At 47.6% G+C, this 22071-nt stretch overlaps 6 protein-coding genes across 6 annotated transcripts; 4 read left to right on the top strand and 2 right to left on the bottom strand.

Annotated features, from left to right (window-relative positions):
• Positions 1 to 3183: 3183 nt before the first annotated feature.
• BO95DRAFT_501559 (tannase and feruloyl esterase) lies at positions 3184 to 5295 on the bottom strand. Its single transcript, XM_025591010.1, has one exon. It carries the CDS (start codon positions 5238 to 5240, stop codon positions 3483 to 3485), a length of 1758 nt encoding a protein of 585 aa, XP_025439954.1. The 5' UTR covers positions 5241 to 5295; the 3' UTR covers positions 3184 to 3482.
• Positions 5296 to 6294: 999 nt separating this feature from the next.
• On the top strand, positions 6295 to 7959 carry BO95DRAFT_454959 (carboxylesterase; the record flags this gene model as incomplete). The annotated part of the gene is made up of 1 exon (XM_025588293.1): positions 6295 to 7959. One exon carries the CDS (start codon positions 6295 to 6297, stop codon positions 7957 to 7959), a length of 1665 nt encoding a protein of 554 aa, XP_025439953.1.
• A 320-nt stretch (positions 7960 to 8279) lies between these two features.
• Positions 8280 to 10220, top strand: BO95DRAFT_483926 (Zn(II)2Cys6 transcription factor domain-containing protein). The gene is made up of 4 exons (XM_025590317.1): positions 8280 to 9080; positions 9107 to 9636; positions 9694 to 9893; positions 9955 to 10220. Exons 1-4 carry the CDS (start codon positions 8326 to 8328, stop codon positions 10174 to 10176), a joined length of 1707 nt encoding a protein of 568 aa, XP_025439952.1. The 5' UTR covers positions 8280 to 8325; the 3' UTR covers positions 10177 to 10220.
• A 237-nt stretch (positions 10221 to 10457) lies between these two features.
• Positions 10458 to 12261, bottom strand: BO95DRAFT_516304 (OSTA/TMEM184 family protein; the record flags this gene model as incomplete). The annotated part of the gene is made up of 6 exons (XM_025591812.1): positions 12070 to 12261; positions 11844 to 11994; positions 11487 to 11784; positions 11286 to 11411; positions 11044 to 11193; positions 10458 to 10931 (listed from the first exon to the last, which is right to left on the bottom strand). Exons 1-6 carry the CDS (start codon positions 12110 to 12112, stop codon positions 10458 to 10460), a joined length of 1242 nt encoding a protein of 413 aa, XP_025439951.1. The 5' UTR covers positions 12113 to 12261.
• A 1193-nt stretch (positions 12262 to 13454) lies between these two features.
• Positions 13455 to 15236, top strand: BO95DRAFT_394080 (uncharacterized protein). The gene is made up of 2 exons (XM_025583685.1): positions 13455 to 14224; positions 14323 to 15236. The coding sequence occupies exons 1-2, from the start codon at positions 13491 to 13493 to the stop codon at positions 15050 to 15052; spliced, it is 1464 nt and encodes a 487-aa protein (XP_025439950.1). The 5' UTR covers positions 13455 to 13490; the 3' UTR covers positions 15053 to 15236.
• Positions 15237 to 17958: 2722 nt separating this feature from the next.
• On the top strand, positions 17959 to 19571 carry BO95DRAFT_501550 (uncharacterized protein; the record flags this gene model as incomplete). The annotated part of the gene is made up of 3 exons (XM_025591009.1): positions 17959 to 18012; positions 18076 to 19308; positions 19371 to 19571. 3 exons carry the CDS (start codon positions 17959 to 17961, stop codon positions 19422 to 19424), a joined length of 1341 nt encoding a protein of 446 aa, XP_025439949.1. The 3' UTR covers positions 19425 to 19571.
• Positions 19572 to 22071: the final 2500 nt, after the last annotated feature.

Raw genomic sequence — 22071 nt, 5'->3', positions numbered from 1 at the left:
ACTACAAAGAACGGACCTGGAAAACCCCTGCCCTATTTCTGGCACTTCTTTGAACACTGCAATACAGCCATATGGATTATATTAAATTCACAGTAACGTGTTCTTTGTCCCCGGTAGGTGGAGTTGTAAAATCTTTGTCTGATCCAAGTACCACGTGGTTTGGGGGCTGTCATTAATTATATAATACTGACTTTGAGGTCTTGCCAATCCTTTTATGATTAATGGCAAGTCCCTACCGGCTATTCATGATTGCCAATTAACGTGCCACTGTATAGATAATAAAAAACCTCTACCGTTCTTACATTTTCACTGCTGCCTGTATCACTTGTACTTGGTGGTAAATTGTCTCAGGATGGTCTCTGCTATTCTTCTATAGTTGTCAGATGAGCTACACCTCGACTATGCCAGCTATTTCGATGGTCATTTCCTTAGCAGGCTCAGCCGCACCTGCAAAGAGCTATTTAATAAGTTCATTAAAGAAAATGGCTAAAGCCAAAGCATTTACAGATTGTGCGCTCTCTTTTGTTGATATACACCATCAGCCGTGGATACTGAATCATGAGTTGGGATGGGATAAATGGCCTCGACTAGCAAGCATCATATGCAAAATGGTATTGGGGAAGTCAGAGAGTTTTTAAAAGCCGGAGGTAGTCCAAACCTCAAGCTCCATGGCCACTCTCCCATACTGCACGTGGCTGTGGCCCTGCAGAAGAAGAAAATAGTGCTTCTTCAACTTCGGTATGGTGCTCGTCCGAATGATCTGTAACAAGGGAGATACACAGCGCTAGACTACCTACTTCGAGATTATTATGAGCATGAAGACGAGCGTATGATCGATGCATTCTGTCTACTTCTGGTTATTGACTATGGTAGTGTGCTGTACGATCCCGAAAAAATTGTATTCCTGTTCATGTGCCAAGATGGGTGTCAATATCTAGCAAGAGCTGTGAGCAATAGCCAGATCTGGTGAAAGTTATTGGGACCCCCCAATGGCTGTTTCTTTACCCGTTGTTATTTAGTAAACATGCTCTTACAGACGAACAAGGGCGTCATCTTCTAGACCTCGAGCCCAAACTCCTTCGTCTGGTTGCGAAGAATATCATGAAGACATATCCTTGGTTCCAAATGAACAAACCAAATCTCATCCCATATCTAGTTCAGAAAAGGTGCTTTTCAGCTAAAGGGGGTTCCCTGCGCTCTAGACTTCGGTTTGTTCCTTACTTAGACATATATAACTGAATGTTTCGATTAAATTGCTAACCCTCTTCATTTGAGCCTTTATCTAACCCAGTATACCCCGGTAGACATTTGACTATGCGTGGTGACGGATCATAGATGGTCCGCGTTGGAGGGAATACGCCCGGATGTGGCATGCTGACGCTAGGACTCGAAGCAGGTCACATGACTCGATAACCGTCTTCTGTTCGGCCTGGAATTGGCCAACGAACTTCTCCCTATCCTCTGACCGTGACTTTTTCAGCCTTAGACACCGCAAGTGCATCCGATCACTTATCATCGTCACTACGCGGTATCAACAATGCGTCGCTTCGAACGGATCTAGGATGTGCTGGAGCTCGTAGAGGAGTATCCCCCCGAGGGGGGGGTATCATCCAGTGCACCTTGGTGACGCGTTTCATCAGAGATACGAAGTCACTGGAAGACTGGCTTGCAAAGGACCGGCAACAGTGAGTCATCCTCCATGGACTGCGGCATTGGGTCAAGAATAACAGGCTGGGATGTAACGCTTTGCAGAGACTCGCGACAGGTCGTTTTGAAAAGTTCAGAATCAGGAGCTTCCCAAGACAACAAGGAGCTCTCTTTCCTTCTGATTCTGTCATGTTCTGACACAGCCCACCCTGGAAGGAGATATGCTGTTGACTCAATCATTTTTCTCAAACGGGTCCGAATGGAACTCACTTGTGTCTTGTTTTCCCGCGCTGATATCCGATGGGGAGGCAATCAAAATCAGCGGGAAACCGCGAGAAGCAGGATATATTCGGGCTGTTTCTCATCAGATTCTGCTGGGCCTTGACTTCATCAGTCAGCCGTCGTTCATTGTGGTATGTACGGAGCTCTCAGATGGTGCAAGCAGCGGTCTGATCTTAAGTGCAGATCTGCAACCAGCAAACATCCTTCGGTAGCCGGGTCCACGAAAATGGACAAGCTGTTATAGCCTCTCGAGTTTAGCCCCGTCAAATGGTTACCAGGTGTGGTTGAAGACGACAGATCCCCCAGATATCTAATGCCTACGCAAAGGCGCTGAAGCGAGTTGGATAATGCAGATTCCTCGACAATCCAGGTTAGGATCGGTGATCTGGGCGGAGGTAAGATATACTTATTCGGCTAGTTTGTGTGGTCAGCATTACTCAGACTTCGCGTAAAATATTAGCTCAATATATCTGACGCTGCGATCATCAACCGGTAAGACCTCTGGCCTTGCGTGCACCTGAGCTGATAAGACAACATATCAATGGCAATACTATAGATAGAGCCGTAGACATTTGAACGCCTGGGTTGTTTGGTATGCTATAATCCTTTTGTTGAAGCCTATCCTCACTTTCTAATTATGATTCAAAGCTATTCGAACTTGCAACAACTGAGCCCCTGTTCCCTCTGGATACATTTCATCTTACAGGCGAGGAGATAGACAATGACGATTGTTCTCTCATAAACCAAAGACTCAGTCCAAACAGCCACGAGGATGAGAACTTCACGAGATACCTGAGTGGCAGGCTACCGAATAGATTTGGTCCCAAGAATGTGGAGACTTCGGCATCATTCATTTCCCTTATGTTGCAAGTAAGCCCTCGCGACCGACTTTCGGCAAGCGACCTTCTTCGGACACCATTCCTGTCATCTGCATCCCAGCACTAAGGCTTTGTCACTTATACCAGTAAGATTGAGTTTATTCGAGAAGAGCAGGCTACGGTGCATGATATCATTTAAGGCGATGTTTCAAATTGCCGAACTCCGCTTCTCTCTATCAACTGAGTTTGTTCGGGCCTCCCTTGAGCTCATGGATGATTTCGCGTCTATTATGCGCTGACTGAGTCGTGGTAGTATGCAATAGATACTAGTATGATTAACTCTGGACAGAGATCCCATATTGCTTTTTTGAAATATACTATACTTGATTGCAGGATATGTATTCACTCTGATCGATGGCTATTTCGGGTTTTGTAAGGATAATAAAAGTACAAAATCTGCCTTCTAGTGACGAGGGGTTGGCTGGATGTACCTCTACACAGTAAGGAATAAGTGACTGCAAGGAGGCGGCATAACCCTTTAAGATAGTCCTACTAGTACTACCCTGCATTGGAGCTTAAGCCTCAAAGCCCGGCTGAAGTTCGACCCCCCTCCCCTTCCCAAGACGTTCCAGCCATGTCGCAAGTATTGACCAGCTCCGGGTACTTCACATTATCTAACAGGTCAATACCGATCATCCCAGTTGATGGTTAGACCATGACATTCCAACTCTCGGTTCAATAGAGGGGAAGCGTGTAAGCGTCCAGGCTGTATACCCAACTCTGGTAGGACGCATCGTCATAGATACACTGCATCGCCTGGCTGCCAGTGGTATTCCTCCACAAAGGGCGCTTGGGCCAGGCGCACAGCTGCTGCTGCTTGCCCTCATTCACCCCCGAGAGAACGGTCGCATTCAGAGTTACTGGAGCGTTCCCTTTTTCAACCCAGTCAATCATTACGGCGAGATTGGTGTTGGGCATGGGTGCATTGGGCTGTTTGCTATTCGAGGCGCAGTGGGCGCCACCCGGAACAAGAAACAGCCGGTAGAAATCATCGAGCTGATGAGCCCCGTCTTGAATACCGGAATCTGGGAACATGATCTGGCGCACCGACTCGTAGTAATGCACAGAGGAGCCAGTGGGAATACTGGAGTCCGACTCACCATGGAAATGAAGAATTTTGCCACCTGCCTTCCGAATCGTGGTGAGGTCGGGATTATTGGTTTGCAAAGAATCTTCATATCGTATCCATGCTGTCTGCATCCACGTAATCAGAGTATCGTAGGTCACATTATCTAGACTCGAGAGTTGTTCTTCGTCGACAAGTCGGACAAATTTCTGGACAAACTCACTGTTGGAGCTTCCGAGGTTTAGCGTCCAGGAGCCGGTCTCCTCATTGTAAACTGTTTGTGCATCATTGAAATCCGCTCCCGGTTGGTAGGGGATATAGCCCTGGCGCCCGTCGGAGTCCTGGAGCCCCTTCAATATGGTCTGCGCCACTGCCACGGCTTCAGCCGTGACTGTGCCGTTCTGAGCGGGGTTGAGGGTGGCAGACTGCCTCTTGCCGTATCCCAGCCCAATACCGCTACTGGAACTGGCAGCACAAGCATAGGGGGTGCCGACCAGAGTGGTTGGGTCAAAGTGCAACTTGCAGAGATCAGACCGCGATATAACCCCGTCAGTCAGTCCGTCAAGTGGATCGCACGCCTCAATAGTCGCATTCACAATCCGGTCCAACTCACAGGGAGGGGGGTAATAGTCCAGGGTTTGCTCCACAACAGCAGAAAATAGATGGTTAACTTGTTGCTGGGCATATCGAAATGCCGGGCTGCCGGCGATAATACCGTCATAGTCATCCCCAAATCGCTGGGCCTGCGACCATCCCTCGCGTCCACCCTCCGAGCAGCCCTGGTAGTAGTTATAGATCTTGGTCTCCTCCGTTCGATTGTAGAACAGCCGCGAAAACTGGCGGCCGATGATGGTCAGCTCATGGATAGCCTGGTGGGCAAACATGTAGGTGTTCTGCCAATTTACTGTGCCGTTGGCAACGAGAAAGACCTCGTCAAAGGAGGCACTGCCCCAACCCCCGTCCGTCAGCCCGGCCGCCGCCCCGTACATCACACCTCCGGCCAGGATCATGGAACCCTCATTGATGTTGTAGGCTTCTCCGCCTGTGGTCAAGAACCGGTTTTGGAAATCAGCCGGATCGGGTAGCCAGTACGTGAGCTGGACGTTATCGTTGAGGCCGCTATGGCTATAGTTAAGGGTTACCCCACAGTAGTCGACCGTGGTGGCGGGAAAGAAAGCATTGGCCTGAATGCTCTTGTTGTAGACAGGACTGGCCATGACGGAGTCCGGGTTCAAAGTGATGCCCAGAAAAGTTCCATTAGCTGGCAAGACGCCTCGAACATAGGAAATGGTGCAGACATCCGCCAGGGAGGTTGCAAGTGCTGTGGCCGAAAGGGCCAGGGTGGCCACGTGCCAAAGATAGCGCATTACCAATGATGGAATATATAAAATGGATAAACTGAGACAAAAGAATGAACGAGTGGGATTAAGCAGAGTTGAGAGAACAAAGAAGCGTGTTGAACTACATTTCCCTACTGAACCGCCGGCCTTTGTTGTAGCTTTATGTACTCTTCCAAGCTTGCCCGGCCCTGGGCATGTTCGTTTAAGCTCGCAGTAACTTGACTGTTGATGCAGGCTCAAGTGGAGTCGTACGTACAGTACCGTACAGTATGGTCGGTAGCTGTATCTTAAATACTTTACAATCTCAATCTAACAGCACGATAAGAAACGGAATCATTGCCCTCTTGCCTCTCACGCCATGTGAAAAGGTTGTTTCACCTCAATGCAAGACTTGAGCTTCTATTTCAGAATGAGCCGTAGGCTTGAAGGTTCTTCGGGACACGAGTGACGCGTCCACCACGATTTTGCGCCACCGGGGAGATGTACTGTACTATATTTCATATTACTTGGTGCTTATCCCCGAGATTAACGGGAGCACAGCAGCACGTAGTCTGTAACGCGGAAAGGTAGAAGGGATGAAAACCAACTGAGAAGAATATCTTGCTGCCTATACTCAGACCAGTGGATCAAGTTCTGAAGCATTTTTGTCTCGTAAGTCTTCTCACCCAGGCGTAAAGCCGGGTATTCTCCCGTCTTCTGCTCGGGGATCGGAATTGGGTGGGGATGGAATCACAATAGCGGGATCGGTCAGCATGCATGAGCAGCGACTGCGTCAACAGATTACCTTCATGTTCCCACAAGCACAACAACTGCAGACGGACCCCGTGGGTCTTACACTTTTCTGTTGAAGGCAACGAGTCCCGACCCCGTCGGTTGGGCTTGCGTCTCTTCCCTGACAAAGTGCCGAAGGTAGAAATCCTGCACTATTGCACTATATAAGTGTACTTCAATCTGCTCTTCTTGTCTTTGGCAATTCCTCTCTCACAAGCAAGTCACTCTCTCATTCATTCTCTGTTTTCCATTTTGTTCAACATCAGCAGCAGCAACGCGTTCATTACCTTATCATTTACCTTCGTTTGTGATGCCGACAACCAGCCCTTTTGTTCGGCGAGGCCTCGCCTCCTTGGCCCTTGCTGTCACGGTACAAGCGCAGCTCTGGGACCAGACAATCGATACTATCTATGGTCCTGTGAAAGGCTTCAAGTACTTTGATCAAGCTACCCTCGAGACGTACTTCAATGTTTCCGAGTCTAACGTCACCGCCTATCTGGGAATTCCCTATGCAGCGGATACTAGCTACGACAACCGCTGGCGACCTCCTCAACCGCGTGAACCATGGAATGAGACCTTCGACGCGGTTGCATTTGGTTATACCTGCCCGACGGCTATGTCTACCAACTCTAGTGAAGACTGCCTTAATCTCAATATCTGGACCAATGCTGCTTCATCCGATGCGAAGCTGCCCGTTATGGTCTGGAATCAGGGATCAGATCTCTCCAGTAATATTCCCTACTGGTACGGCGGTGGAATGGCGTTGAAGGATGTGATCCTCGTCTCGTTTAATCGTCGTGATGATGTCTTTGGATATCTAGCCCATCCTGAGCTGAACCAAGAGGGCTTCAACACCACCGGTCACTATACATCTGGAAACTACGGTGTTCTTGACTTTCTCGAGGTCCTCAAATGGGTGCAGTCCAATATCGCTAATTTCGGCGGGAATCCTGATCGCGTTGTGATTGCTGGGCAATCCTTTGGTTCATCGCAGGTCTACCACGCGGTCAACAGCCCCCTTTTCTCAGGCCTGTTCCATGGTGCTATTTCGCAATCTGGAATTCGTTATCCTTATGATCCCATGCTTGCCGGGCTCGCTACGTCGTACAACAATATGTCTGCCGCTCTTAACCATGGCCTGAACTATACCGCTGTTCACAACGTCTCTACTATTGCTGAATTGCGGACTCTTTCTACTGCCGAGTTGATGATTGGCTCTACTGATAAGGTCAACAACACATGGATCAACTGGGTTGAAGCCCTTTCATGTGGGTATCCTGATATCTTCAAGCCAGTTCTTGATGGATATGTTTTGCCCTCCACCTATCTCCAGACCTTGCGTGATGGCCCTGCCAACGACGTGCCTCTCATCACTGGCAATACCAAAGACGAATCCGGGGCATCCACAACAACGAACTACACGGTGGAGCAATACCACGAGTACAACACCCTCCGGTATGGCGAGAATCTGGCCAAGCGCTTCTTCGAGCTCTATCCCGACCACAACAACCAGACGATCGCGGCGGAGGGGTGGAACAATGCAGCCCGTGACCAGGGCAAAGTAGGGTCGTGGGCCTATGCCACCCAATGGTATGAGTCGGCGGATTCGGACTTCTACACCTACTTCTGGACTCACGCGCCCCCGGGCCAGAGCGAAGGCGCCTTCCACATGTCGGAAATCATGTACGCCCTGAACGCTATGTATGCCTGTGCCGAATACTACCCTTTCACCGATGAAGACTACATCATCGCCGATCAGATGTCATCATATTGGGCCAATTTCGCCAAGACCCTGGATCCTAACCGGGGTAACTCTTACACTGGGTCGGGCGTGTTGGCTCGCTGGGAACCCAACACCAACGAGGGCAAGCCGGTGGTGATGGAACTTGGTGACAATTTCCAGCCCCAATTGATCACCAGCCCGGAGAAGACGAACTTCATTCTAAAGTATTTCTCCCAGCAGACTCCGTACTAGTGGTCATGACATCTTCCTGTGGGGGGTGGCTTGGTTGTCTCCCTGGGTTATACTTTCTTTTTCTTTTTGTTTTTTTGGTTCCCCTCAATATAGACTTTTTTTTTTTTGCCTTCGTTACAAACGTTACCCCCGGTAACCAATTTTACAACCTAGTCTATCTTACCTGATTTTACCAATGCTAGACCCGTACAACGGAATTAGGTGGGGCTGCCCGAAACTACGGGACAAAATTACTTTGTAAGCATCATCATCATGATATTTTTCTATTTGCCTCCGCTCCGCATCGGGATCTCGTTTTCTGACCAACACACAACCGCCCACCTGAACAGTCATAGTTTTCTCCCAAGAGTTTCCGAATTCTAGAACATGCAAAATGCTGATCAGGAACATTCTGCCCAGTCTTCAAGTTATTTGACAAATGCCCCCCAAGTTAAGAGATCCTATGCGCACAAGGCCTGCGAGGCGTGTCGTGCAGCAAAGTTGAAATGTAGCGCCCAGTACCCTTGTCAACGGTGCGAGCAGAGAAGTCGACCATGTGTCTACCGAGAATCATTGCGGCGGCGGCCTGGGGCAATGCCTCTGCCAATCTTGAAGGCGATATCAGAGGTTCCGTGCTCCTCTCTTAACCCGAGCAGCAGCAGCAGCAGCAGCAGCAGCCCCAGCAGCCCCTCCATCTTGGGGACTGAGAACGGAACAGACTACGCCGTGTACTACTGGATCCACACTCTTTTTCAAGGTTTCGATGTCCCTAGCCACCAAATACGCACTCTGGTATTCGAGTCCTCGGTCTCGCCCTGGGACCTTCTTCCCATTATGACCGTCAGCATCCCCGATCTTCAGTATTTGTCCCCCAATCTGGCTACCCGCTGCTTGAATATCTTCACCTCGTCTTTCTGGCACCTGAATCCTTATTACCCGATCAACTCTCTGCAAGCCGCGTTGTGCGATGTGTTTGGGGTCGTAGGATCACCTGGTCTGTCTTCACCGATGGACTGGGCTAATGTTCTCGCCGTTCTCGCCATCGGTGCCTCTTGCACCGAGTATTATCCATTAGCAGAGTACCTTCTTAATGAGTCATATCGCTACGCGGAGATGCAGATGGGAGGAAACACGCTCTCTATGTAGCAACACCGGCTGCTTCAGATAGGTCCCCCCTTTCTCCGGACAAGCAACTCCAGTATACCAACAAACTGACTCGCCGACAGCACGCACAATATTACCTTAACATAAACCAACATGGAATCGCGTATACCATCTTAACGCAGGCGCGCCGAGGCTATCTGGCCGGCAAAGAGCGCGCCGATACCGAGATCAGCACAGATTCCGGCGAAGGGCGAACCTCTACCGCCGTCACCTTGAACGCTTTCGCTCAATTTCTCTCGCTCTGTGTCGGATGTGTCCCGGATGACCTCGATCAGAATGAAATCTTCCCCGACACGACTGCCAATGGCCAGTTACCCCCTGTCCTATCTGCGATCCACCAACTCGCACGAATCACAGCCCAGATCAAGCAAGCCCAAAAGCGACTGAGGCTGTATCCGGACGCCCTCGCCCAAGCTTCCTTTGAGCTTCACCAATCGCTACAAATCGCTTTGCTGGAGGCATCGAATCGGTGTCGTCTGCTGTATGCTGCGCATCATCAGCAGAGGATCGTGTTGGAGGTTTTAATATTTGTTCGTACGTTGACCATGCCTCTTTTCCGGGCATATTTGCCTATCCTGACGAGGGCAATAGTATTCTACTATGAGATCCAAATCCTGTTCCGTCCCTTTCTGATGATGAAGCTCCTGCATTTGCACCGCGTACGATTGCGATACCCCGATGAAACCATCTCCTCATCTATCTTTGAAGTTGCCGGTGCGCACACCGTGCGGGCCGCCCGATCCCTAATCAGAATAATTGGGCAGGCGATCGATCTCAATTCGGTGGTCAAGGTAGGCAGGCCGGTGTTGGTTGGTATACATATAATCCAGCTAACTGTCTACCAATGTGCAGGACCTCCCCGGGAATGGGTTCTTCCTTGAGAGCGCATGCGTGTCATTGATTCTCATGTGCTTGTGCCACGGGCCCCGAGATGCGTATCTAACCGATATCTGGATGGGAATTCATAATCTGAGGCGCATGTCCTGTCAAGCGCTGGTGGGTGAGCGCATCCAAGGTCTAGTGGGGTTGTTGGCCGTCACCGGGCTGGCGGGAGCCCAGTTTGACCAGGCTTAGATCTACTCTCAGGGCCTGCCACCATCAATACATTGCAAATAGAGGTCGGGCATCTTGCCCCTTTAGTACGCCCATACGGTTCTAATCACCCCGTTCGTCTCCTATTTCACGTAATCCCTCTCCGGAGATTATCGTTCTCGATCTCCCTATGCACCTTGGTCCATGCAAGCACGAGCGGATGAAGCAGACCAACCAGCCCAAGTGACAAGGCACCCAATCCCAAAAGTCTGCGCACAAAGATAAATTGAATTCATGTTTGATCTTCAGTGTAGCCTAACATCTCAAATGACTTCCTGTACAGAAGTCGGAGGAGTACTTGACAGTTTTCGCTCCGCAACCCCAGTCACCTCATCAAGGGCAATAGTCAACCCCCGTGCGCCGTCGCCCGCTTCGGTCAAAATCGGGCGATGATCATAACTTGGATCCTGCCAACGCGCCTTTCGCCCCACCGTTATCCATCGCAGGCTGCGGGCCACCGCGTTGAGGAGGTCGCGCGGGTTCCAGGCATCGAGTAATGCAGCCAGGCCCCAGCGGCCCCCTTGCACCACTGCCGATCCGTTTCCGTAGAGGTCTGTCACTTCTCCGATATTTGAGGGGAGATACGGCTCCCATGGGTAGGCAAACATATGGAGAACCGCGAATAAGGCCATCTCAATGGATATGAGGAGGTTGGGGAGTCCCACAGTGATGTCTGGCGATTGAACTTTGGGGCTCGCTTGGATGACGCCGGATGAGGAGAGCAGACTGACAAGGCTCTGTACAGATATGAACATCAATGCGGTCTGTCGTTGATCAAAGGAGCGCACAGGAGAGAAACAAAAGCGATATCTCGGGCGCATGGACGCGATAGGAGTCTACACCACTCACCGACTGCCAAAACGAGAGAAATATCACCAGCTTGATACAAAGAAGCTTCAGGAACGGTGAATGTTGGTCGATCACCTCTTTAATTTGGAGGTAGAATTGCACTAGGCAGAACATAGCAATGCCGACAGCGGTGCAGTCCAATGCCAGAATCTGAACAGTAGGACCACGATGTCCTGTCAATCAATAGCCAAACCCCAGGCGGACACGGAAGAAAAAAGAAAAGATAGCAAGGGGTCTCGTACCCAGACATAAGCAAAGGCAGGACTCAAAGTCTCCTCGCAGTAGATGTGGAAATATTCGGTGATAATGGAAAGAATACTCAGCAGCACCCGCAAGAGACAGTACTGGAAGATGTCTACCCACACAGCCTATTGCCACCACACTAATATTAGCATCTGGGCTGTGTCGGAAATAAGGGAGATCGGGCAATAGATCACTCAGACGTTGAACCAGGTCAGACCGCTCCGGGGCGTCCTCCAGAACCCCTGCTCTCCCCCGCAGCATCTTTGAAGCCAAGGTAGAGGCCATATCCACTGCTTCGGTGTAATGTTGCGGAAATATGCCTTTTGACTATGTAGGTCCGGTGCGATATAATGGCACAGGAGCGTGAAAAAGGCACAGATGGCGACGGCTTCGTAGGAGGTGGCGATGATTTCGAAGTAGACCGACTCTTTGTAGTAGTAGATGCTTAACCATGAGACAAGGGAATAGACAGGGACCATCCCTAAGATCCGTATGACCCTTGGAGAAGCACTTGCTTAGATTACTGCCAATGAAGTCGCTGGCCAAGGGTGTCTTACTGTCGTTGTTCAATTGGCTTAGTATAATGAAGGGCATGGCCCATGATCGGTACAATCGAGACTATGCTCGCAATGATGGCGAATACACCACTGATAATCAGACAGAGATCGTGAAAGGTGAGGTCGCCATTCCACAGCGGAGTCTCGGTGACTATCAGACGCGGGGCTATGTGTCAATGAGATACATTCGAACTGGAGTAGGAGAACCCCTAGAGCGGCAACTTACGCGTCTGGTCTTCCGTCGTAGAGTTGCAGACCGCGTGGCCCATGATGAAATATGACTGCCGCTGACGAGGGATGTTGTTCTGGGGGTTTATTGAGATTGAGAGGAAGGAGAAGAGATGTGATGTCCACGATAAGAGCAGGATTCAATCGAGGAAACTGAAGTCCCAAGACCGGAACGTTTTCTCTTACTGCGCCACAGCGCAGAGCACCACTTTGGCTAAAGAATGGTTGGTGGGGACAAGGGACAGAAATAACGGAATTAGGTGGGTTTGTTTCACGGTACATGTGGTTAGCCAGGCTGTCTTACTGTCTCTAGTCAGGGGAAGCTACTGTTTCTTCTCGATAGCCAACCAAGGTAACTAACCAATTCGCTTTCTTGGTAGCGTGCATCAGCCAACGAGCCATCGTCTGCCTAGACTAGACAATTCTGGCAGGCTCGCAACATCCTAAGCCCTAGAAGCAAGAAATGGCCCGAGCCAGGACACTGCGGAACCATTCATTATGAAGACAATATTCCAGCCACAGAGATCGCGCGGAAGATCTCGCCTGGAATGTTCAGAAACAAACGTCGATGAAATTGATTGAAGTCAGGCGAGGCATTCTAGGAGCTAGCGTTGTCCGTCGCTTCCTTGTTGGAAATCCTCTGACACAGAACAGTATTGTACGATGAGCAGAGGTCGACGTGCTCGTAGCTCCGGTACCAAAGGACCCCATGTGGATATCCAACGTCTCAAGTCAGATAAGCCCGGCCGTCAATCAGGACATCAATCTCTCCGCAGTCATCCACGACGGGTCTGGACTTGTTAATCACTTCGCCACCTCAACCTCCCAAACGCGCGTTCAAGCAGCGGGGACACTCAACCGGGGAGCAACTGGTTGTGACTTGGGACCTGGGACCGGGTGTAAGAAGAGACCATTTCTGCTGCGCCTCGCATCGCGGGTCAACCGGTATCCGTAATATAATCCATGTCTATGTGTATGTGTATGTGTATGTGTAATACCGTACACAGTTCCCGCCCCACCCAATTCCGTTGGCTTAGCGCCCGCCCTAACTCCGGCGGCAGCCATAGGACTGACCCTGTGAGCTGACTATCTTTACTATCTTCGCCATCCTTGCGCCCGATCGGCTCGGAGTCAGAGGATAAACGAAATAGGCAGCCAGATTAATGTTTTTTGTTTGCTTCCGAAGGTAAGTCAAGTATGTCGGAACTTGCTCCCACTAGGAGCCTTTTCTTTAATTAGCACCAGGATCCTAATAGTGGCTAAGCTTCAACAGTCCAACTCTAATTTTCCATGTCCTGAGGAACAAAATTTAGTCTGGCTATCTTCGCGCCTCACGTTTGTCGCATTAAGCACCTTCTCTGTTCCTCCTCCTTACACTGCCTGGGTTCGGCGGCATCTCCTGAGTCTCTCAACGCATCAATGGGGCGTCTCCCCGAATACAACACCTCAGTTGAGGATGTGCAGGGCTTGTTCTCATTCGATGGTCAGTATATTGATGTGTCACCCCCTTACCCAAACTACCCCGACCATAAGCCCTTGTCTTTGGGGCTCGAAGACATGTTCCGATGCCTGAATCGGAGGGTCTCCGTGCGATTCCACGACTCTATCTACATACTTCCTGGTAGCACATCAGATATTCACTCTGGTTCCGTGCCGCCCCCAGTCTCTACGACTCTGGCGCCAGTACTCTCCTATGACAGTGCTGCACTCTACCGCGAAGTTCACCGGCAACTGAGTCTACCGCCGCGGCCCTTGGTCAACATCCGAGGGTCGCATATCCAGTCCCCTAGCTTCGGGCACCAACCATATCGACCTCGAAAACATCGACGTCTCTGCCGACCGGAGTGGAAATGGCGATACGAGACGGTGACAGACTTCGAGCTTACTTTAGACCTCGCGGAGACGCTGTTCGCCGGCCCGGCGGATAGAAGATGTATTCATGTGCTATGCGACAGTGACACTGTACTGCACGGAGACTGCTCTGTCCCTCATAACCGGCGTCGGACCCTCTCCACCAGCGGCTATGAATATATGGCGCTCGACTCGTGCGAAGCCGGTGTCGATCCCAATCCTAGCCAGGCAAGAGACAGTATGGACGACGAACTGAAGCAATGGTGTGATCGGTTCTGCGCGGACCCGGCAACGCTCAAATCGTGCGTATATGGACTCCTCCCCGTGTCTTTTCTGTTGCCACTCCAATCCTGTCCACAATCCGGCCACTAACCTATCGGCGCTGATGGTGTCACGCAAGATTTACCATTCATCGCCATGTTTCTGACTTCGACTCCGAGGCCGAGGTTCTACGCACCCGATTAACCGCGCATCTCCGTGCGCTGAAGTACCGCGGCTCCCTCCATTTTTCCACCTCGACCGCCCACTGCGCAGTGACTATTTACTCACCACACTGGATCAACCGACTTAGGATCATGGCGGCACCCGGTCCGTCGCCGTGGTGGGTTGTTGGTCTCCTGGTCCTTCTGTCGATGATGCTCTGGCCGATTCTCTGGCTTCTCGAGCAACGTTACGAGGTAATCTACGTCCAGTGGCATCCATCATTCAGAGTACCCCCGCTATCGTCCGTGGGAGATGCCAGTTTCACGTCCGCTTCTGCTGCTCCCGGTGCTAATCAAAAGTTGAATGGCGGCTACGAGGCGGTTGTGGCATTTGGGGACTTCTGGGGGCCCGCCGTTCAACAGGCGGCATGGAAGTGGCGACAACGACAACGACAAGAGCAGGGCATGGGGAGCGGACACAGGAGTCCGACGCTCTTAACACGGCAGGACGCTGAGTGTCTGCGAGGGTGGACTCCTTCGAGGATTCTTCGACGCTCGCCCCGTGGACCGTGGTCCTGGCTCCCGGTCGACAGGGCGGAACCGCGAACTGTCAGTCGTATCGATCGCCTAGTCCGCTGCATCTGGGATATGGTGGATGAGACGGCGGTGGCCTGGCGGTTGTGGGTTGGCTGGGGAGCTCATTCGTAAGGCGTTGTGCTCCGTTCTGGCATGCTTGTATCCTGCACGTATTCCCGATATCTATTCACAAACCGTCCTCAATCTCTTGATTCTGCTGGCAAATCATTGGAAATTAAATCCAGCAAGGACGAGGTTATGTTAGCCCTGAGGCAGATATACAAATTGAGATCGACAAGATTACTGGAGATAAAAGCTGAGAAAAGCCTTTATATACTGCGAGATTCAATATGTTTTATCCAGTAGCAGGTCTGAAAAGTTCACTTAATGTATGCCAGTCTTATTAGCACACTAATCCAATGAATTTTCTAATTTAGATACCTGTGTGTGGATTAAGCCACGCTAATAAACTCGAAGCCCTCAGGTCTCAGTCTACAAATGTCAAGTAAACTGGACATCGATCGATATTGTGCAGTCGACAGTATAATACCTATCAAAAAGGTCTGATTATTGTCAGTGGAAAAAGGCTTCATACCGATATTGCCAGCAAATGAACCTATTCGGATTGTTGACTGAAGTGATCAAAGTACAGACATACATACACTGAAACTAGTTCTCCACAAATAAAATTGCGTTATTGCTTTATACAGGCGTGCTGCGAGGTCAATGTGACGAATGTCTTCGTCATCCGAGGTTCTATATATGTACATAGATCAGACCGGAGGCCCTTCGAGTCTTCACCTTTTTTACGGCCCCATCAATGGAATCTACTGTGCTCAAGAACGTAGGCTGGATTTAGCGGTACGGTATATATTGGGGGCCTTGGGCCCGAGCAGGTAGAACTTGTTGAACTTGTACTGACTTCAAGTATGCAGTAACTCGGGTCGTTTTTGCCTTGGTTTATGGTGAAATAATGCTGGGGATCATCTTTGCACTTTCTGTGTTCATCCTGATGCTATCAACTACTGTGACATAGTATTTCCTTTCCTCACAGGAATGGGTCTTAGCGTTGGGAATTGTGGTACGGATTAGTCTTCAAAGATTTTAAAACATCATGCCCCGAATATCACATACTCGGCTCTTCGTGCACTACATTCAGCCTCTACTCGTGGAGTTTTAACAGAATCGTTCACGTAGGACATGGATCCAGGCTTACAGTTGAGATGTCGCAGCCGTAGGAGCACGAGGCGTTCGCAGTGCTTATGTGGTCCGGGTTGTATGGGCTCCAGAGCAGCGTAAATTCCATGCGATACATGGCTTCTGTCATCTGGGGGTGTGTTGGTTTTGTCTAGTAAGACGACTCCTCCTTTGGTGAGGGGCTCTCTGATGGCGACTTCGAACCAGGGTTGTGATTCGGTCAATGGCGTGAAGTCGGTTGCTGCTGTGGATCCTTCAAGCGGCCAACAGCCCATGTTAGCAAATGAGATCTCTTGTGGCGGCTGTGCTAGCCGGTCGGATATGTACTGGAAGTCGACTAATATAATTTTAATGTTGGTAAGGACTCGCTTGATGAGCAGTAGTTGCAGATTGCTGACGCGGGGACGATGTGACTGTGCTGGCCAATTGGTTGCTGAGGCCGCTCTGTTCAATATCACAGACTGAAATTGTCTTTGAGCTCAAACCAGATACATCTCGCTTCAAAATCTAACGGAAAGACCAGAAACGGATATGAATTGAGCAGGCCACGGTGCCACTAATCGCCGTAGCATTGAGTAGCGGTGTAGCACGTATTCATCTCCCATGAACTCCAAGTTGGTATGTCATCTGACGAAACCGAGAAAACAGGGTGTGTGTGCCATGGGGAGCAGATAGTACAGTATCATACTTTTATGGTGGCTTGAGCAGGATCCAGTCAAAATGGCTACAAGCTGCAAGCGACAGCGACCGATTGAGGAGAAGGGTGGGAGTATTGTTTTGTGGATGGAAAGTCCGCTGACCGGGCCGGACCTCGGTCCTGACCTCGCTCACTCAGCCAAAGCTCCAACCAGTCCGAACTTGGGACGCAGTCAAAGATCTTGACCTCGTTCTACCCGTCATCTGCAATGATATCGGTCTTGACAGCTCCGACATCACCCAGGAGAAAGCGCTACATAGCGCGTGGCTCTCAGATGGTAAACATGCCTGGTACACTGGTCAGCCCCCTTACTTAATTGCATTGCTCTGATGTAACTTGCGAGTGGTATTAGATTACCAGTGAGGGGTAAAGCAATTGACCACATGCTTATATTATCGTGCCTCGCTTAATGGCCACTAGTCGCTCCGTCAGCCTAATGAGGTATAGCGAGGGCTCCCCATGGGTCGAGTGAACCCCCCTGGCCGTCTAACCAAGAAAGAACGAAACTGCTAAGATCATCGAATGTCTTCAGAGGAGACCGGAGCGGTGTTCTGTCAGGTCTTTGTTCAATTTCAGTTCCATCATTCTCGCACGTGCACAGACCACATCTGCCATATATCATTCCAAGTCTATATCTATACACAAGCTCTGCCATGGTGAGGTTAACGGATGGCAGCAGGCATCACAAAGATACTCGCCCCCTTCGTCCGTAAATCTAACCTGAATTTGACCAGCCACTCGACTCGGTGGCAACTCAGTGCCATTCAAACATAACCCAAGTGGGCGGGTGAAGAAATCTAATCTAATCAGATGCAACGTATGATCAGATAATACCAGGTTTCCGCCCGCCATTCAGCTTGGCGCGGAGAGAGGACCAATCAGAACAGCGGGTCCCACTACCTAAGGCAGCATAGGGACTGGGTTAATAGAATGGAAATAATTACATGATGTTATGTTTCATCAAGCAGTTATCTGTACCCCACTCCTGCAAGCCTCTATCCGGAAGATGCCTGGTTCCGGTTCCAAGTGCGGGGTAATTTGATCCGGTGAAGGGGGACGCCCGTGTGCTGTTCTTCGCATTCCCGGTACCAAACTCGACTTCTTTTCTTCGTCCCATTTCATCACCACCTAACAACCACCGATGATGGGAGACGCGACAACTCGCGTCGACGAGCTCGGCATCAATAGAGAGAAAAAGGTTAGCGGTATGACTGAGCCCGACCAAGCCGTGGCCGGAACCCTGGACAAGGGCTCCCTGCAGAATGATGACGAGCGAGCCATCAAAGGCGAACAGCGTTTCCATCGCCTGGGTTGGAAGCGTCTTACCATCGTGCTGATTGTCCAGTCTATTGCATTGGGTAGCTTGAGTCTGCCAGCTGCATTCGAAACGCTGGGCATGGTGGCTGGTGTCATCTTGACCCTTGGATTAGGGGTTCTCGCCATCTACGCCAGCTATATCCTTGGCCTTGTGAAGCTCAAGTATCCGCATCTGCCGCATATCGTAGACTTTGGCCGCCTGCTTATGGGCAGCATTGGCGACAAGGTCTTGGCGGTTGCTTTTGTAGCCCTCTTGACTATGACCGTCGGCTCGCATTGTTTGACGGGCAAACTGGCCCTAGCGACTATCACGGGGAGTCATGTATGCGCCCTCGCCTTCAGCGTGGTGTCTGCTGTCATCCTCCTTGTCTTTGCTGTGCCTCCTACCTTTGCAGATATCTCTATCCTGGGGTACATCGACTTCGCCTCCATCATCGTGGCCATTGGGATCGTGATGATCGCCACGGGAATTCAACAGTCCCACAACGCGACCGCTGCGTCAGCCGCATGGTCGGCTTGGCCAAAAAAAGACTTGACTCTCAGCGAGGCGTTTGTTGCCATCTCCAATATCGCTTTTGCCTACGCCTTTGCCGGGGCCCAGCCCACCTTTATGGACGAAATGCACACCCCGACCGACTTTACCAAGTCTATCACCCTGTTAGCCGGTACACAAATGACCATCTATACTATTACAGGGGCTGTGATCTACGCGTTTGTGGGACAAGGGGTTCAGTCCCCGGCGCTTCTATCTGCCAGTCCTCTGATTGCTAAAATAGCCTTTGGTGTTGCCCTTCCTGTCATATACATCTCGGGTGCCATTAACGCCACCATCGCCGCCCGTTTTATGCACGGCCGTATCTTTCAGAACTCCACCGTGCGGTACGTTAACACTCCCATGGGATGGGCGACCTGGCTCGCACTCGTGGCCTGCATTAATGTCGTTGGCTGGATTGTCGCCGAGGCCATCCCTTTCTTCTCCGAGCTCCTCTCGATTTGTGGCTGTCTGCTGGTCTCGGGATTTTCCTTTTACCTCCCTCCGTTGATGTGGTTCTTTTTGCTCAAGGAGGGGGCTTGGTTTGATCGGAGGAATCTTCGCGCCGCAGTCATCAATTTGATCGTATTTGTGGTGGGAGTCACCATACTTGGATGTGGAATGTATGCAAGTGTGACCGAGGTGGTGAGTTTACCCTGCTTTGGGAACGAGTGTCGGAACTCGAGACTAACTGGCCCGCACATTAGATTGCCCAGTTCCGGACGGGATCGATCAGCCGTCCGTTTTCATGCAGTACCTAGTGCAGACGGAAATTTGGCCATAGAAGCCAACGAACTCGCCTATAATTCCTTCATTCCCTGATCTCTCTGGTCCGAACCTCAACTGAGGTTTATGATAATGTTCGACAGGGGAGGGGAGGGGTTACCCACGTACTTGGGAGATCGAAGTGACTGGTAGCCATCCTCCTCAAGCAAAGGTGGGGAATAGGCCGTCGATCGCTGCTATAAGCCGACATTTCAGTACTAGGGTGACGATATATTTGGGGTAAAGTCGGACCAGCATCGATTAAGAAATCCTGTTGAGCTCTGCCCTAGCTGTATCTTTAACTCCCTCTTGATTACTAAGTAAAGATAAAGGATATATGTTCCTCAAAAAGAGATTTGTATAGAGTGTATTGGAAATTTATAACAGGCGCCTTGAGGGCCTGTTATATGACCAGCCAATCGTGCCTGAGGCACCCATACATAGTGGTTTGATAGCCTTAGTTGCGAGAGGTTGCGGTTGGTTGTAAAACTATTACTACTAGTTATCTATAATTAGATAACTAATAAATATTTATAAACTAGTTTTAAATAGTTATATAAAGCTTAAATTTATATATATAACTATAGTAAAATAAATATCTGTTATATTTTTATTTTTAATATTTCTAATATTTTTAATATACTTCAAAGCTTATTTTCTAGTAATTTATTATTATTAAAAGCCTATTTGTTTATATTCTTTATTAGATCTAGAAAATAAAATAAAACTATATGTTTATATTTACTGTATTCTATAAAAATTCTCAGATTATATGTAGAGTGGTGTTAGGAACTACTTGACGCAGTAGACATGCTGGTTAGGCAAGGCAAGTAAAATAGTTAAAAGCAGTCTTCTATTAATTTTAAGACTAATTCTTAAGAAATCTCCTTCTCTAAAGAATCTATTCTAGAAGGGTTGGCCTATTGAAGGTTGAATGTGATTAGAATGGGACCTTCTACTTTAATTTAATTGGCTGGCTGAGCAGCCGAGAAGGATTTAATATTATTAATTTTATATATAAAGTAGTATTATATAAAAAGAAGATAAGATAGTAAAAATTTTATAGATAATATAAAATATATCTAAATACCTATTATTAAATTTATAGTATAATTAGAGAATATTTAAAGATTTTATAATTATTTTAAATTTTAGGATTTTTTTATTAGAGGCTTCTCAGCCGCAACTAATTCTTAAATTCTTCTATTAAATATTTTTTTAAAATTTAGAATAATCTATTTTAATTTTTAATTAGTTTAATTTAATTTAAATTTATAATCTAAATTTACAATCCAAATCTATAATCTATTATAAAAAACCAGTTTTTTAAAAAAATCAAATTTTATTTAGTTATTATCTGTAAGTAATACTGATATAGTATTTAGCCTAAAAAGATTATCTAATATTTTAAATAATTTGTTTACTAGATTTTATATAAGCAAGCTGTAGAAATTTAGAATTAGATAATTTAATGAAATCTTACTTCTAATTTTAATTATATTAAGTTTTTCTATTAGTTCAGTTAACTAATTCCTAATATTCTTTTTTATTTAGATGAATTATACTATTTTCGGAATTATAAATAATATAATTATATTATCCGTATACTAAATAGCATGTATAATTATTAAAAAATTATTTATAAATAGATTTAAAACTTCTACTATAATCGGATTAGTTTATAAAAATATATAATTAATAAAACTAAGCTGCAGTAGTTATATAAAGTTATTAGCTGCTAACAGTTATTTCTATTATAATTCGGATTTTATTATATTTATATTTAAGAACCGGTATCTTTATTTAATTCTGCTAAAAAAGCTAATTATACAGTAGATACTATATTTTATATATAAAAATAAGCCTAAGTAGAGTGGCTAACGGCCAGGTCAGGTCAGGTTAATTGGAATTTTTATACCTGACCGCCAGGTTATGGTCAGATTAAGGAAATTTTTATACCTGACCGCAGTATAGCTAAAAAAGAAACAGTTAACTATCTTAACTGTTCTTAATACTAAGACCTGCTCGCTATATCTATTTAGACTCTAGCACAGTTAAAATATATTTAGATTAAACAGTTATTAATCTGACCATCTTAACCGTTGTCTAAAAGTATATAAAAACAAGCTTTTAAAATCAGAAAAAAATAACTAAGAGAAGTATTAGTATCTTCTTTATCTCTATTTTAAAAAATTAATCAGAGATTCCTAATAGTATTGACAAAATTCAGCTTTTTATAAAATTATGGTTCTTACAGCAAGAAATATATATAAAGATATATAATTACAGCTCGGTTTAAGCCGTATATCTTAATTATAATATATAATATCAGAAAAACTATATATTTACTAATAATTAGACTATTAAGAATAAATATACTGTTTTTATTCTACTATTCTTTTTCTTACTTTAGTTTAGATAGTTTATTATATTCTTATTTCTATTTAAAAGAGCTGAATTATCTGTATAATAGATTAAACTTAAAAAAAAACCTGTATAATACTATTTATATAGTCTTTCTTAACAACTGTACTTTCTAATAATTATTTTATTAAATACTAGATACTATAAGAATAATCTACTATTTTTATTTTTTTAATCCAGTTAATTTTTTTTATTTTTTTTATCCAGTTGATCTTTTTG

The sequence above is a fragment of the Aspergillus brunneoviolaceus genome (genome assembly GCF_003184695.1).
Source record: "Aspergillus brunneoviolaceus CBS 621.78 unplaced genomic scaffold BO95scaffold_53, whole genome shotgun sequence".
Taxonomy (NCBI): domain Eukaryota; kingdom Fungi; phylum Ascomycota; class Eurotiomycetes; order Eurotiales; family Aspergillaceae; genus Aspergillus; species Aspergillus brunneoviolaceus.
This window is presented reverse-complemented; position numbering and strand designations above follow the sequence as displayed.

Coding starts and splice junctions, on each gene's coding strand:
- BO95DRAFT_483926 (XM_025590317.1), top strand. CDS start 8,326: ATGCAAAATGCTGATCAGGAACATTCTGCCCAGTCTTCAAGTTATTTG. Junction 9,081..9,106: donor GGAGGAAACACGCTCTCTAT/GTAGCAACACCG, acceptor TGCTTCAGATAG/GTCCCCCCTTTCTCCGGACA. Junction 9,637..9,693: donor GGAGGTTTTAATATTTGTTC/GTACGTTGACCA, acceptor CGAGGGCAATAG/TATTCTACTATGAGATCCAA.
- BO95DRAFT_394080 (XM_025583685.1), top strand. CDS start 13,491: ATGGGGCGTCTCCCCGAATACAACACCTCAGTTGAGGATGTGCAGGGC. Junction 14,225..14,322: donor GACCCGGCAACGCTCAAATC/GTGCGTATATGG, acceptor GTGTCACGCAAG/ATTTACCATTCATCGCCATG.
- BO95DRAFT_501559 (XM_025591010.1), bottom strand. CDS start 5,240: ATGCGCTATCTTTGGCACGTGGCCACCCTGGCCCTTTCGGCCACAGCA.